Here is a 17,474-nt window from a genome sequence, read left to right on the forward strand (position 1 = left end):
TCAGATCAGAAAATTTATTACAAACATCAGTCATGACTCAAACCATGTCAAATGCAGTGTTGTTGCTTTTCAACATTCTTCCAAACAGGCAACATTTCAAATAAAACAGCAAAAAAGGCAACTTCAACACATGCATTAACTATTGCTGATAAAAATAAACATTCATTTGGTTCACTGTACACTTGAGTATGTCTGATTATCAAAGTCTAAGATAGCTTTCAAAGCTGATGGCAATCGTCATTAAAACAGGCATGCTCGACAGCTCTGAAATGACTTGAATATGAATGTGTGAAACATTTTAATCATTCGTACGGTTTACTTTGGGGGCATCCAGACTGAAACATGGCCCACTCTGAAACCGTTGTGTTTCAACTGCAGCAGAGTAACACATTTTACTATTGCTCCCATACTTAAGTAATAATAAGATAATATCCCAAGATGCAACAGGGCTGAAAAAGGTCACACTGTCCAGTTGAGCACTGATCTCACAGCAGGACATTTAAACAAGCTTTGACCCACAGCGAGGGAAGTAAAAATATGTCTCTTCAGTCCAAACAGGATGAGGCAGCGTCAGCAAATTTAATCAGTAACGTCTTGTGTGAGGCTATAACACACAAAATGGCAGAATCACACATTCAGTGAAAAAAGGCTGGATTGGCCTACTGCGAATCAGAGCTTTTCATCCTAATCTAAGGATCAATACTGTGTGATCACTTCATCAGATCTGACTTTTTTTGGCAAACAGGTCCTCCTGTTAAATCACAGGTCCTTTAAAATCAAGGCAGTAACATAAAAACATGATAATAATCTAAGAAAAATAACCGTATCAGCACTAAAATATACTAAAATACACTATTGCATCGTCATGTTGACAGTATCTGTGGTGGCAGTGCATACAGAAACAGGCCCAGCACTGTCCACTTCTTGCATGTTTACAGCACACACAACTGGTGACAGTCCAGTCAGGTTTAAACTACAGGCAGGTAACAGCACGTTCACTATAGAAGACCATTACACACACCAAGCCTTCCAAATGACAAAAATACTAACACTCATGGTAAATCAAAATGATAAGACAGTATGACAACTTTAGATAGTAGGCAAAACAAAAGCATCCATGAGACACTTCAACTTATAATTCATTATAAGTCATATCTATGTTTTATGACTGGTGATGTAGTGCACCATAAAGTATTATGAATGCGTTAGAATTCACCATGAATGCCCCCATAACGCACTATAGATGAGGTCTTCATAAAAAGTGTTACCACAATTATAAATAGAAATTAGGAGATACTAGTCAAACTTTTAAATTAAAACTTATGAGATAGTCCAAAATGTCAAAATTATTTTGTTTGGTTTTTTGCTGGCTGAAATGGGCTTCCACACCTCTAACCCGTCATTCTTCAGACGAAAACAATTCACCATTCATGTTCAAAATGTACTTTCACCAGTTATTCTCATTCACACTCACTGTATCAACTCAAAGTGCGATGACCAAGGCAGTAACCGTTTCACAGTCCTTTGTGAACATTGTGCAGGGTGTAATATCATTTAAAAAACACATAATGCAGCCAGACTATATAACAGCGAGGATCTCAGGGTGAAAACCTTGGGCCCGGAGTCATTTTGATGCTGTGGGATATGGGAACTGGTCCTATTTTACAACACAGTGAGGGGAATTACTGGGTAAACAAGCAGGTGAAGTTTCTCTAAGCTGCTATCATGAGCTGTTAGCATGTGATATGGTGTAAGCCATTTCCTGTTGACCACAGCAGGCATTACAAACGCTCTGCTTCTGGACTGAAATGTCTTATGACTGTGTTCAATACACCAACTACAGTTCAATTTTCTTCCAGTAGAAATCCACCCTCAGATGTGCTGTTATTTAGTTCCTACATTTCCCAGAATCACACCCAAAAGAAGGGATGAAAGCTTGTTGCTTTGCAACAGTGAGTAAAGTCGATGACAACACAGGTGATCCGAACACCTTGCCTTGATGCTGCACTGCATTCTGCCCTGTTGATGCTACTGTAGGTGAAGAAACACGCATCTCACACCACCAGCCATTTACTGTAGCTCAAATGTATAACTAGCTTGAATGCCAACTGTGCTGAAATACCTCCAAATATCCCATCTCTACATTTGGCCAGTATTCTTTGGAAGTGGAAACAAATGACACCTCAAAAACAATATGGTCCCAAAACTGCAAAGAATGTGACTAATGCGGCTGCCTCAACAGTTTTAGGGTGGATTGTTCCTTTAAGCTAGGTTAACCTTCACCTCAGTGTTATGCACGACTTCAATTGAGACGTATGGTGCAGGAGTAAGAAGCATGGCAGTGAACTGTTTACAGTACAAATGAATAAATGCATACTGGACTCTGGCTCCTGATAACCCGAATGATCCCCATCCAAACGGACCCAACAACGAACAGCTGCCACTCCAGAGTAAGGCAGTTCTTCTCTTCACTTTGTAGCCACATCTTCACTTCCCTGTGAATCTTATACTGCACACAGACATGAATCTAAACTCACTTTAGAATTCTCTTTGACCTGTGGACAGGTACAGTTACCAGGGATGTAGCAAGACCACTTGGATGTACAGTCAATATCACATACAAGACCAGGTCCAAGAGTGGTAGAGTGTACCTGTTCTTCTCAGTGTAAAAAGAGACTCAGCTGTTACAGCCCTGAAGTTATTAATCAAAGAAAAGATCAACTAAAACATGAAAAGAGGATGTACTGGATGTGAGAGCAAGGCTCATCGGCAGACCCCTCTGCTCTTCTTCCTCCATCTACTCCTCCTCCTCGTCATCATCCTCGTCGTGGCAGTGGGTGATCTCCTGTGGAGCCTGAGGGAAGAAGTGGGGGGGCTGGATCTCGCTGATGGATCGGGTCAGCTGGTGCCGTTTGCACTCCATCTCCTTGAGGTCGACGTCGTGGCGGTTTCGTGTGGCCAGCGGCGACTCCGTGTCGATGATGCTGACGTGGGTGTGCTCCACCGTCGACTCATGGGGCATCTGGGAGGGAGAATTTTTAATGTAATGCCATCAATCAAAAACATATGAAGCGCAGAGGACAGGCTGTACAAACGTTGGCCTGAGTGAATCTTACCAGGACGTGTGCCGCTCTGAACAGATAGCTGAAGGGGTAGTAGAGCAGGTTGATGAAGGAGGCGGCGTACAGGTCAGCGTAGCGCATCACTTGGGAGGCAAACAGTGTCTGTCGGGATCCGCTGCGAAACAGACTTCCCATCATGCCGTAGCACATGTCCATGTCATGGGTCACTTTCTGGAAAGGACACAGACATGCATGGCAACATTTCATTTAATGATATTATTCTTCAACCCTGAAGAATTTAGCAGACCTGATTTGTCTTTTTATGTTTAATATTTAATATTTCTATGCAAGGATCATCTTTTATTTTCAAGTGGTGCAACCGCCCTTACAGGGATAACTTGTATTGTATTGAATTGGAGTCACAGTTTTAGTGTCATCAGTGGACCATATGCTGTTTCAGAAGACCGTGACAAGTAGCACTGGCTCCGAGCTCATTAAAGAGCTGGAACCTGCCCTGATGTTGCTGACACAGGAACACAAAACTCTGCTACAGCCTCAAATGCTCAGAGACTCCCTGGACTCATTGTGATTATGAGAATGGCTGGAATGATGACCATACAGCCAGTGTTGTCTTCTTCATGTCACACCCTTGATAGTGCTCTCCGCTCCTGCACCTACGACACTACAACTATCAGTTGATGGAACTCAACAGAGCTGAGACCAGGCTCAGTAATATTTACTGACTGGGTTGTGAATGTGTCCATGTAAACAACGTGAGACACCAGCGGGGACATTGAGAGTTCTTCAGTAGGCATTTGTCACAACGCTCACCATAAATGTTGAAGAGTAGTCGGAATCGAAATATTGGCAACATCAGCAACTTTAAATTTTACACAATTATTCTTTCAAAATCTTATACTGCTTGACTTCTATGTTTAGTGCAGCTCTTTTTAAGGGAAAGACAGGAGGAAGAAATGTGTCGGAGGACGTTGTACCTTAATCCGTCTCTGCAGTGAGCTGATGTCAGGCCTCTCATTGCTGCTGCTGTCCAGATGCCTGAGGACAAAACAGTGTACTGTGATCTGTGAGCCCGGCTCTATTTAAGATAAGGTTTCCACATCAGCCGGAGGCCACACAAGCCCTGCAAGGCAGGAGGGGCCAGACTATGAATCGGCCAAGAAGGGATGAGCTGCAGCACATCGCCTTTAAATAAACCAGTGAAACACTCTCTAACCAGAATATGCATTTCAATCAGAATGACAAAAATTAGAGTTTAATGTGATTAAAGCAGGAACACTGGTAAAGCAGAAATCAGTGCAGTTCAATAAAGTTTGAGGTTGAGCAGAACTACATTTGAGGTGTCCTGACATATTCAACAGACACCTGCTAGCCAATTAAAAACACGGATTTTCTGTAGCCATGTTAGAAAAGCATGGATATGAAAATGCATGTACTGTACATACAGGTATGTGAATTAAATACTCAGACATTATTTCTACCCATGTCATTAATAACTACTGGAAAACACAGTGCGCACAGGCCATCCCACCGCCCTGGATGACGTAGCAGATTGTTGACAAAATCAAATAAACTGGCAGAGCATCACCTTTCAGGCTAATTAAATAGAGGAGATACAACTGGAAAGATTTTTACATTTGTACTTACATTTAATTTAATGTTTCCCCACCAGAATCTCTAAAAGGTGCAGTAAGAACTTTAAAATGAATAAATACATTGCAAGGCACAACACACAGCTACCTTAACAAAGAGGAACTCACTTGTAAAGCTCTGCGAGGAAGCAGTCCAGAGACTGAAGTTCCTCAAATATGGCTGAAAAACAACAGCTAGCATTAGTACATCACGTCACATTTATAGTGGTTTAAATCTTTAACCAGGCAGTCCCACAATATGACAACACTTGCATCTTTTCCAAGTGATCTGAGCTGCAGTTAATTATTTGATGGTCACATTTGGTTACACCTTGTGAAATATAGACCACTGGAAACCAACATAAAACTCAAGCCCAGTCACATGTTCTGTCATGCGTGGTACTGTAGGAGTATTTATAGATTGTTTATTAGGTAACAGTGAACTACAGCTGACTTCTGTTACTGCTGGATAACACTGTTTTACTGAATTCAAACAGTGGCGTTATGAAGCTGTATGGATGTATGAGTGTGCATGCGTCCAGTCTCACAGCTCTTGTCAGTCCAGACATGCAACTCCTGGGCCAGCTCAGGTATCACCAGGAAAGTCCTCCAGCCCTGACGCTTCTTGGATTTGAGAATGTCACCGAAAATGTGGTCTCCAATGTAGATGATGTCCTTTCCTTTAGCACCCAGCAAGTCACACACCATGTCTGAAGAACCTGGGAGTACAAATATGGCATTTTCAACATCATAATGTCATTTTGGGGACTTTTATCCACACTATCAAAACCTATGATACATAATCCATGATGGTTTTATACTAAGTTGCAATTATAGCTGAGATTAAACCTCTGCCAGGTTTCTGTTACACTGGCTATTCTAAACACCAGGTGTCTGGTGAAAAGGGAGAGACGAGTGAGACGTTCCCAGCAGCAGGGATGTGTTTGGGTCAAAGACCTGGATAGTAAACATGGGCATCACCACCTGCTATGACTAAAAAAAGCTAAGGAGGAGCTCCGTGCAGAAGGCCTCGGAGCTCTGCGTGACAACTGCCGAGATGTGACCGTAGTGTTCTCTATGTACAGCCTGCAGGAAATTCTTTGGAACCCTAACCACATGAGTACACCGGGTGTTACATTACAGGCTGGTGGTTCTAATGCTATCCAGACTTCAGTGTTTTTATGAGTCAGCACATCATGTCTTTTATTCCTGTGTTGCACAATGGAATGTTTCCTTTTTTTCTTCAAGCTCAGTCACAAATCTATTACTATCAATGCAGTGAGGGAAAACTGCAAAGAACGGTACATAGGTGAGACTAAACAGCCACTTCACAAAAGACTTTATCAGCACAGACGACACGCTAACTCAGGATTACAGAGCGCCGCGCATTTGCATCTAAAAGCTACAAACCACACATTTGAAGACAGCGAGGTGAAGATTCTAAGTAGAGAGAAGAGTTGGTTTGAAAGAGGAGTCAAAGAAGCCATTTTTGTGAAAAAAGAAAACCCCTCTTTAAACAGAAATGGTGGTCTGAGATTCAACTTGCCAACTGTTTACCACAGTGTATTAACACCATGGTCAAGCCAATCATATGCTAATCAGGCACTTAACAGTGATGAGGGAGGTGCAGCCAGAAAACAACAGGTCTGATTACTGATTACTGGGCCATCATGGAAACAATTAGGTCAGTTTCAGGTGAAACTAGGCAGGGTAATCAGCAGATACTCAGGAAGACTCCTCCCTGAGGGCGGGGCTTAAGCAACACAGAGTAGCTTAAATTTCTGAGTTCTCAGACCATTTTCACAATTGAGAATGACTTCTGGATGGGAGCCGAAACGTCTTGATTCTGAAAACAGTGTCCAGATGACTACGACTGAAACCTTTTCTACGATAGAACACTCTCTCTCTTTTTATCAGCATCACAAAGTGTTCATTTTGATTTCGATCTAGTATAGTCTGTGTACAGCCGCTTGAGTTGGGCTTAAAACCATGTGATGTAATGAATCAGTTAAATCCCAGTCTGCTACTCTGCTGTGAAGTGAGAAATTAGCAAATATCACTCCCAGACACACTTAGGTGGTTGTTTGTGTGAATATTTCAATTCTTAAAGCAAATTAATTCAGAAAAAAATTGGACAAGCTGTGTTAAGAAGGTTCCTTATTTACCTCCAGAGTAAACAATACCATGCTGGAGAGGTCCAGTGTACGTGCCGATCTTCAGCCGACCTGTGGTCTGAAAGAAACCAAGACGGAGTCACACACTCATATACAATATTTATTTATCTGTATACAGCAAAAATGTGGTTGACGCAGCTCTTTCTAAACTAGAAATTGTATTTTAAATAACTGCACTCAAATATAAGCAGAGTATGGTATTTTGTCCATGTAGGCTTCTAAAGCACACTCACAGTGTCGACCTGCCGCAGCACCGTGCCCTCTCCAAAGAACATGGGCTTACGGGCGTCCACCAGGATCAGGTCAAAGTAGGACTGCCAGGGCCGGTGGGGCGTACCCGGCTGCAATAAACACGCACACACAAACACCATTTATGATTGAAGTAAATTTGTACAGTACCATGTCTGCTAACACCTCATCTCACTCGTGATAAACGAGATCTGTTGTTACTTGAACACTATCATCATACCATATCTGTTCCAGAAATTTCTACTGAGATTCCTGACAAGACAAACGTTATTAAACCACAGTGTTACCTTAGGGCCGTGAGGAAAGTCAAACAGGTAGGTCATAATTTTCTGTAAGAAGACAGGAGAGTATTTAACATCCTGGTCCAGAACAACACAGAAAAGGGGAAACTATCCTCCATCATTAACGTCGCCTGGCATTATTACTTCATCAGGCAACTTAAAGCACCACCATTCATGCAACTGTGAAAATTAATCAGGAAATTCTACATAAACAATAAAAACATAAAACAGTAGATTCTGGTTTGTCTGTAAACGTTCATCTCACCTCTGTGTATTTGTAATCACTGTTGGTGGCCAGAAATACTTTGGCTACTTCATTCATGCGACTGAGGAGGAGAGGAAGCTTGGGCTTGGTGGAGGAAAGACAGAACAAACATCAACAACGCAGAAAAACTCAACAGCAGCTAAAATGAGTTGTTTTACCACTACAGGGTAATACAGTGTCGGTAACCCCAACTATAACGTAAAAGCCCAGGTTGGTATATAGTTGGTGTATAGGTATAAGCAGACCTTATTGTGCTGGTTTACTTACATCCTTTACCACATACTTCTCCAGGTTTTCAACCGTTTTTTCTTTTAAGGACCCCTGTGAAAATACGTAAAACAGTGGACTGAGAAGATGGCCTACAGCTGCCTGGAAACAGCTTGAATGTGGAAAAGGAAAGGATTCTACCTTGAAATGAACCCAGTCCACACCGTCTCGGACGTCCTGGAACATGCTCTTGTAGGACATGAAAAGGTCGCCTTCTTTGAAACCAGTCTCACAACTACAGACAGTTAAAATCACGTTAACATTGGCATGTGTATAACATGGAACTCTGAGGACTCAGTGTCTCCCCCAGAACCGCGATGTTGTCAAGACAGAGAAGCATTTAGAGCATCAGGGGATACTGAAATTCCACTGAAACTCTGAACATCTGATTATTGTCACTAAACAGGCTCTGATTCCGAAAGTCACATACAGTTCCACCAGCCAGGGTTCTGTATGTAACAGTGCGTATGCAGTACCTTGAATATCTGGAGCAGTTACTGAAGAAATCAACCAGGCAAGCAAAGAGGTAAGTTTCTGAGGAAGAAGAAATAAGACTAGAATCAGTGAGACTGGCTATAGACCTGAATATCAACATGAGAAATTGGCCACCAATTCTTCGGGGGAACAGCTGACGGCAACTCGTCACGTTACGCAACACTGAAATTCAACCGTGGTGTTCTGTCGGGAGATGCAGTGACTTAAAGCAACAGTGAGTAATGTGTCATTTGTTAAGCAATGATGCTGAAAACCAGTGCAGGCCTACTTGTTTCCCCCACACAGAAAATTAATCAGCAATCAATAAGGGAATCGATAAAGAATAAATACATTTTTAATATTCGTTGCATTGGTGATATTTAAATGTTGCTGTTGCAGGAACCGGAACCGGACGACGCTGCACGTGCGCTGGTGCACAGGCCTCTGTTTGAGAGGCAAGGGCGAAGCAAAGTAAGTGTTTGACTGCGGGGTGGAAAGTTCGACCAACCCGTCACCGCCACAGACAAAGATTCAAATTCTGTCAAGGATTTTGCTCGGTTACTGTAATAAAGCTTTTAAACATTCTCTCTGGTAACATGGGAAATTATCTTTTTTTATTTTCAAACTATTATTTTCTAGACTAAATGATGCACTGATAATTCAAACATATGATCACAAGCCTGATTAAAAATGATACCTGAAGCCTGATGCTAAAACTGGCTAATCATGTTTGGCTGATTCACCTTGAATACCTTAAAATCTTAAATGTAGGTTTATATCATGCTTTAATACTCAGCCTCAGTTTGTAATTCTAAGATGAGTAAGAGCTGCAGACTAGTTTTTATTTGTTTTCTTACCTGGCAGGTTGAAGAGTGTGTTGAGGATGTAGAAGCGGTCTGTGTCTCCACGTTGAATAAATTTGTTGGGGTACAGCTCTCTGATGTCAGGTCTACGCGGAGGGAGGGGACACACACACACACACACACACACACACACACACACACACACAGGTGGTTAACAAGTGATGAAGGAGGTCGAACCAGCAGACACCAGTTATACCACAGTATACATAGTTAATTATTTGCATTTCTATTAGCTCTCTGCAGTGGTCAGAAATGTCCATCTTGCTACATGCATGTGCTATTAGAACCTGAGATTCTAACAACACGGGGCCTGCTCATGAAGACACTGCTCTACGGTGGTGCTAAGTTTAAATTCAGTCTACCAAATGCTCTTGATTCTAATGTATGTAGCCCAGATGTTTTAATGGCTGCTTTTAAGCCAGACTTTCCCTACAGTTTATCACGGCACTGTAGCCATGCTAGTGGCACGGCTCTAGGGATGGCAATGTTGGTCTGTCAGTCGGTCCACAACTTTGGTTCAGACTAGAATTTCTCACCAGCTACTAGATGGATGGCCATTAACTTTGTACAGACATCTGTGGTGCCCAGAGGACGAACCCTCCAGCACCACCAGCAGGCGGAGAGCTTCACTCATTCTGTCAAATATCTCTACTTTGTGTTTGCTGCTATTTAGCTAATGTTAGCATGCTAACATTATGGTGAACATGGTATAAATGTTATACTTGCTTAACATCAGCATGTTAGCATTGTCATTGTGAGCATTTAGCTCAAAGTACATCCTCACAGCCTCTTAAAGAATACTGTTGTAGGTGGGATGGAGGAAGGATCTAACTGTGGATAACTGGTTTTAGAGATGTGGTGCATTATGTTGACAGCTCAGTGGGAGCAGTGGACCTCACCCCCTCAAGAAGTTGAATCCGTGCACACACACCAGGATGTTCCCGTAGGCATCCACTTTGAGCAGGTTGCCATACATTGTGTCAAACACCAGACCTCTGAGAACAATGGAGACAGGTGAGCGAAGACAGGAAATACAACTGGAGAGTGAGAATTTGTTGCACTGGTATTCAAATGTCAAGTCAGCATTCAAACAGATTTCAAAAACGCAGGGTTTTGTGAACCAGCCTGGTGGGGAAGGACGGGTCGTAGACAAAGTTGAGCAGCTCTTGTGGATATCCGATGGACACCAGGCGCTCCACTGTCAAGTCGAAGCCCAGCGACTCATACTCAGGAGACTTATACACTAGACAGACAGACAGACAGACAGACAGGCTCGTGAGCACAACACACATATCACCCCGATCAAGGCGGTGCACCAAAAAACACAGAGCGTTTACCTGAAATGATATTATCTGCACCATGCAGCAATGTCTTCATACACAACATTTCCTCGGGCAGCTACCCAAACACATTTGTCCTAAAACAATATTAAATATTCAAAACCTTCAGGTCTGCCTGGAAATGCAGTTCCAGACAGGGATGCATTCAAATACATTGTGGAGATTGGAAAAATGACTTGCTCATAAATGCAGCTGACACTCATGCATCACATGTCACAGCTGTCCCCGAGCACGGAACCACAGAAAACTAGTCCTCAGTTTACGAGGCATTAAAAAGCAGGCACATATTAGCATCAGCCGTGGATGGGACTGTGGCTTAGTGGCTGAGCGGGTCGTCCACCAATTGGAAGGCCGGCGGTTCGATACCGGCTTCCCCCACATGTCGAAGTGTCCTTGGGCAAGACGCTGAACCCCGCATTGCTCCCGAGGAAACTGCTGTGATGATTAGTTTCTTTCAACTGAGGAGCAGTTGGCGCCTGCCACCAGTGAAAGACTAAACCAGTCCATTTACTGTACTCTAACCCTCTCATCATGGTGTGGAGTGACTGTCTTGACCGCCCCAGAATCCACAATTTTTACACTCAATCCTGCAGAATTAATGAGAAAAAAATCTCTGATCACAAAGACTAACAATTTTCAAATCAAGGGAATTTCTAGGAAGAAATATAAATATATATAACTGCTATTTTTAGCAGGAAAATGTCTTGCCTCATTTTTCTTAGATTAACATTATATTTTATTGTATTTTTTATGTTTATTGGCTTGTCTTATATTATTAGCATTAGCTAACTTTACTTTAAACAAAACAAAAAACAGGCAACATGTAATGAAAAATTCTTAACATGGGGGGGGCTGGATCTGCCCCCCCCTGGCCGGCAGTTTGAGACCCCTGCTATAAGGAAACCTTACTGCTTCCTACAGTGCTGTAAATCGTTTAGCGTTGGAGAAGCTGGGTCGGAGCGAATCATGGCCGGGGGGCAAGAGCTGAGAAGCACAGAGCCTGCGACGGAAACTTTCAGGGAAACAAAGTCCTGCTCACGAGGAGCTGGTCTGAGACTGAGGCTCGGGTCCTCATAAAAGTGGTTCTGAATTGGATTATTTTTATGCAGAAAACATTGGATGTTGGTCAAATTGGCAAGCACTATTCCTTTTAGCTTTTTTTTTTTTAACACAACAATTTTGCCAGATTGAATGAATTTGCTTTAATTCACAAATTCCAGGAGGGACTGAGCAAATGAAAAAAGAGGAACAAACACGTGGTGAGTATGAGAGGACTTGTGAGCGACAAAACAGAATCAAGCGGGACTGAAAAGCTGAAGCCATTTCTTCATCAGATGCCACTTTCTTCACTGAACTGCATCAGTGAGACATTCAGAATCAGAAATACTTCATTGATCCCCGAGGGGAAACGCTGTTACAGCAGCTCGCTGTCAGTCAGTGCACACAGGAAGAGAAGCGCTGAGCAAATCAGAATATAATACAGGCAAGATTCATTAAGTACAAAGTCTACATGCAGATGGTACAGGCTCCAGCACTACAGTTTGACCTTCATGTGTTTTTAAGGCCGATGCCACAAGGCTAAAGTGCACTTACCTGCCAGAGTGTAATCCATATCAAAACCAAAACACTTGATCTTCTCCATGGCCAAGCTACGGTTGACAAACACTCTGGAAGGGGAGAACAATGCATGGTCAATGCACGACAGCTGGCAGTTCAAATGAAATGCTACGCTGCTTAGACTTCCTGCAACACACTTCTAATTCACAGTGAACAGGAGACAAAGCAGTGTTTCTCAAGTTTCAAAGGACTGGAGCTAGAGCTACAGGAGAAAAACCTAAAGAGCAGCATTGACTGAGCAACACTTCATGGAGGTCAGGTTTTGATGAATTGCAGGAACTACCATGGGTCACTTAAATAAAACGTAACAAGCACAACACCAACAGACATGCAGACCTACTGGTTATTTATACAGTGATCAGTGCATCTGAAATAAAAACCTCTTAGCCCTGCCTACAGCCTGCTGTTTCCCTTCAAATGGTGAGCTCATGGGATTTCTGGTGATTTTATGTTGACAGACACATTTTTCCTAGTCCAAGTCCCAAAAGTTGTTAACTTTATTAAAGTCCAAGGCATTTAAGAAATTGAACTGAAAATTTCATCGAGGTATCCATTACAGCAAATCAGGATGTCCCATGTCTGAACTCAACATTCGGTCATCATCTGTGCTACACCCAGAGAAGAGCAGCCTCGTCTCTGATCTGGATTTTCAGACGAGCAGTACGATCGGCCCCATACTGTGCTTTGGCATCAAAATAAGATGCGACATGCAGCATAAAAATCAACAAAATCCGCACTCGCTTGCCAGTTTATTAGGAACAGCTGGCTGAAGTGAATGCAGTGTAATACAACAGTCCTTCAGTAAATGCTACCTTCGTTGATTAGACTGAATATGGGAAACACGTCTCAGTATAACAATACCTTTCAACCGCAGCGTAAACCACCGCCTCCAAAAGGACCGTGCAGTTGAATGAACCCCTCTCGCAAACATTAAAAGCTTCATTACAGGCCTGTTGGATTAGACTGCATTAGTTTCCGCTAGGTGCACATGATAAACTACAAACGGAGCATATAATCAAACACCACCAAAAATCTGACCAAGCATTTGATTCCAGATCAGAGTTCTTGACAAGGGGTGCAACTAAAGACCTAATCTGCAGATTCTTTTCTCGCTTGTCTTTCTTTGTGCGACCAACAGTCCAAAACACGTCCAAAAGACATTTAGTTTACAAGGATATACAAACAGCAAAAAGCAGAATCCTCACAAAGGAGAAGCTGGAATCGGAGAATGTTTGGCATTGTTGTCTGATAAACGGCCTAAACGATTGATCAATTGTTAAAATAGTTAATTGTCTGTTGATCGACTGATCTATAAATCAGTTGTTGCAGCTCTATACTTGACATTGTGAGACTTTGCGTTAGTTCTCAAAAGATATCTAGACGTTTCACATCCAGCCCTAACCAGCTGACCGTAAGCATCATTTAAAGCCTATCAGACAACCTGCAGACACCCTGGAATAACAAAGGAAGGACTCCGCTTAGGTGCAGCTTCCTTTCCCTGCTTTAATCTTCATCAGCTCTACATTCTCACAGGACTGCTGCCCAGCACTGACTCACATCAACAGCAACAAAAGAGAGAAAGAGCAGCTCACAAAAAACTGACTTGCACACAAATGTTTGCTGAATGGCACCGCCTGGCTTCTCTTACAGCCATCGCTGACTGCTTATATGCAGAAATACAGATTGTACAACGTTAACATATAATCTGTGCCTCTGCTCAGACTGCACACTGGCCTCGGGCTTCTATTCAGATGGTGTGAGAGATGATATCAGACTGTAGCGGATGAGGATTAAAGGAAAGATGCAGGAACAAGACAAATGCAACAGAAGGAGCTCACACTAAGAGAAGATCACAATGACCCCCCGGCTGTCTCCACAGGGAGAAACCCAACTCACAATCAGTGTCAGTATGGATGGAGTTCCATGAGCACTGGATGGAGAATCAATTCACATCATGAACATCAAAACTGTGATTTGGTCAGTAGTCGCAGTTTGTTTCAACAAGAGAAAGGATGGCATACCTCATTGCAGGATGGTTTTGAGCCAGATCCCTTGGAAAGCTTTGTAATAGAGAATACATGCAGTATTACCACTGAACTCATGCTTGCTGGTCTTACCACTGACGTCATGCTACGTGGCTCAGGTGTCCTGTCTTACCTGCTATCTATATTATATTGTAAGTCTCACACATACAAATACATTGACACTTCGGACATTTCAGTGCACTTCTTTTCTATAGATCTCGTGGGACCAGCGCTCCATTCTTTGTATGCAATATAACTGATCCAGGTTAACATGCCGTTCCAGCTCAGTGGATCTTCTTAGTTCTCAGTCAACTGAAACTGAGGACTGGGCAATACTGAAATAAAGGGAACATGAGGAAGAAGCCACCGCGCTCTATACATTTGAATTCTTCATTCTTGAGCTGGGAAACAGCAGTTAACAAAACAACCTCCTCTTTGATAGTTGGTGCTTCGGACACACTGCGGTTGGTGCAAAGTAGTACTCAAGTTCCACGCCCAGCCCTAGTATGCAATGATAGATACTTTTCTCAGGAGACACTGGACCAAAGCAGAGCTTAACGGCCAGTGTGTATAATAATCATCAGTGTTAGTGTTCTATCAGTAACATGACTGGAATTACTGGAATTCTTTCCTATTATTTGACAGGATAATAATAGCTGTACTGCTTCATAGGTTTCAGTCAGACCCTGGCTTCTAGTTCTGTTTCCTGTTGCAATGGAGCGAATCCTTCCGGTATTAGCACACAGCTGACTGCAGCGAGAGCTACCAATAGAAGCCTAAAAGCTGCGTATGGTCACGTCAAGCCCGTTCTTCCAAAGGAGATTATTAAAACCCTCCTCTTCATTGCAGATGGGGCTGGTTAAACGAAGTCCCGTTGCTTATCATCAGAGTGAGCAGCTACAGCTACACTGCGTGCTCACAGAAGAGCGTTCTGTCTTTTCTTTTCATTGACGCAGCACTTTTAGTGAGGACATATTGTAATCAGTCAAATGATTTCTGGCTCTATGGGTCCGGCAACAACCGGCAACTTTTAGTTGAACTGCATTTGGACTGGTACTTTTTTATTAATGCAAAACAGCAAACATACAACTGTAATAAACAGAACAGAGGCAGCAACATACATGACAAACATAACATGAAGCTGTAACCGAGTTGAAATGGGCAGATTAACATACAAAACATGAAACTGTGTGCATTCTGTCAAAGAGAAGGATGGCTTTAAAGCCACTCGACAGAAGCACAGCATCTCTTTTGCTGGTTTAACTTCTCACCCTGCTGCAGCGACGCACGAGTGACCTCAGGGTGTCAGCGGACGGTGATATCACTGTTGGGTGGCTTCCGGGTGCCACGGGGTTTGCTCCAAATCCCGAGCAGCACAATGCCGATTCCCCAGAGGTGCCGCAGCCTCGAATCGGTCAAGCAGGAAACACTGCGTTCAGCCTGCGGCTCAGTTTCTCTTTAAATATGGATTTTAAAAGGGCCGCGGATTGCTTTGGGGTCTGGAGTCAGGGAAGGTGTGTACGAGGTCTAAAGGGATCTAAGGGAAGAAAACTATGTAATACAAATTTTGGCTGTGCATTTTACCTTGTATCATTTGTAGCTCTCATAGTGAAAATTAAACTGTGATCAGCTAAACTGGTATGTTTCACAAACCAAGCAGTTGCATGCTTGCCAACGCTGTATTTTCTGAAAGCCACGGTAAAAACGCTGCTCTCTCCCTGCGTGTAAAGAGAGCAGCAGCCATATCTAAAAATGGCTTCCAGCTCAGAAAGGCTCAGCCATATCCTGCTGTCAGATGGAAACAGCCAGCCAGCTGGGGGACCGGAAGAGAACGGGGGAGTCTGGGGCGGGGCGTGGCCCCAAGCCACGGTGGGCGTGTCCAGACGAAGTTCAGTGTCAACAGTAAAACACATGACCTAAAATGGAGTCACCTGACTGCCTGTGTTGTATGTAACAGTGTGTAAATCCTTATCCGTTATTTATATATAGAACAGGATTACAAGTCATGTATTTCAACACACACACCGTTCCTATAGCCAGCCAGAGTAATGTTCACCTCTCCGGGGTTCAGCGGACTGCGTGGACCTGACCGGCTCACACCTCCCTGATGCACACCTGAACCGGGACGGAGGTGGAGCCGATCAGTTGTTACTAATGACACGATCAGCTGCAGATCCGGGGCGCGTCACGAACACACTCAGGAGCTTACAGCCCGTCTGATCGGAATCCGTTCGCGGGTCTAACGTGGACCGACCGATCATTTAATAACAGCGATCTGTCATTTGCATCTGGTCTTTGTTGTCCTGGTGGCAGCAGCAGCTTGTCTCTGTCACGTTCATGGCTATCTGGCCCAACACTGCGTCACCAGGCCGGCTCTGCGCTGCCTCCGAGCCCCGTTTAGCTTGTTACTATGATCTAGTACTATAACGGCTCACTTCCGGGACAAACAGGACAGGATTCGTGGGCTTGTAACTCGGACCTGTCCCGAATGCTTCCGGACGTCTGCCCCCCTTCAGCCAACAGACTCGGTTCTCCAAGGGGGACATCTGCTAAACGCGAGCCTCCAGCTTGTTTTATCACAGGGCACACACACACACACACTCTCTCTCTCCAGGGACAGGGCTGGCCCATGTCTGCGGCTTCGCGCTGACACTAACACGCACCTGTGGTGAGCTTCACGTCGATACTTCTTCATGGCCACTCCGTCCATGTTGGCCGGCAGGTCGCCGTAGTTCTGCAGACGGTCACTCCATGAGGTCGTCATCTCGAAGCGTTCAGAGGTCTCTGCTGCCTGTTAGAGCCGGAAGCACACACTCCGTCAGCTGCGCTGTCCACAGCTGTCCACAGCTGTCCACCCAGCGGCCTCACAGCACGAGCACGAGCACGAGCAGCGCTGCGTCCGCGACAGCAACGTGTCTCCGCTCACCTCGCACGGGACAACTGTGTGAAGACGAGGTCACACCAAACTGCTGCAAAAATGGACACGTTCAAACTGTAGCAAAAACTGTGACATTCATGTGACCGGATAGTCTGCTGCCAGCTAACACGAGCATCATTTCTCGCTACGCGACATCAGACAGCTGGGCTGTTAGCGCAGCTAGCTAACACGCGCACAGTAGACCTTCTTCCAGCGCGGGAAGAGGCCGCTTCACTGCAGTCGCATTAACACGGACACGACCACACCACTCACCGTAGGCTTCGTCTTCTTC

The 17,474-nt window shown here is 43.9% G+C and overlaps 1 protein-coding gene across 3 annotated transcripts; it reads right to left on the bottom strand.

Moving 5' to 3' along the window:
• nt5c2a (5'-nucleotidase, cytosolic IIa) lies at positions 1-17,471 on the bottom strand. Of its 3 annotated transcripts, XM_044213071.1 has the most exons (18): positions 16,929-17,056; positions 14,263-14,301; positions 12,218-12,291; positions 10,410-10,527; positions 10,184-10,279; positions 9,279-9,370; positions 8,424-8,481; positions 8,089-8,182; positions 7,948-8,001; positions 7,681-7,764; positions 7,422-7,463; positions 7,119-7,226; positions 6,877-6,943; positions 5,260-5,430; positions 4,841-4,892; positions 4,058-4,118; positions 3,117-3,293; positions 1-3,022 (listed from the first exon to the last, which is right to left on the bottom strand). In XM_044213071.1, exons 1-18 carry the CDS (start codon positions 17,027-17,029, stop codon positions 2,798-2,800), a joined length of 1,713 nt encoding a protein of 570 aa, XP_044069006.1. In that variant the 5' UTR covers positions 17,030-17,056; the 3' UTR covers positions 1-2,797. The 3 variants fall into 3 exon arrangements, with proteins under 3 accessions (XP_044069006.1, XP_044069007.1, XP_044069008.1); XM_044213072.1 differs by lacking the exon at positions 14,263-14,301 and having other exon boundaries at positions 16,929-17,471; XM_044213073.1 differs by lacking the exons at positions 12,218-12,291; positions 14,263-14,301 and having other exon boundaries at positions 16,929-17,449.
• Positions 17,472-17,474: the final 3 nt, after the last annotated feature.

This window comes from Siniperca chuatsi, linkage group LG11 (genome assembly GCF_020085105.1).
Source record: "Siniperca chuatsi isolate FFG_IHB_CAS linkage group LG11, ASM2008510v1, whole genome shotgun sequence".
Classification (NCBI taxonomy): Eukaryota; Metazoa; Chordata; class Actinopteri; order Centrarchiformes; family Sinipercidae; genus Siniperca; species Siniperca chuatsi.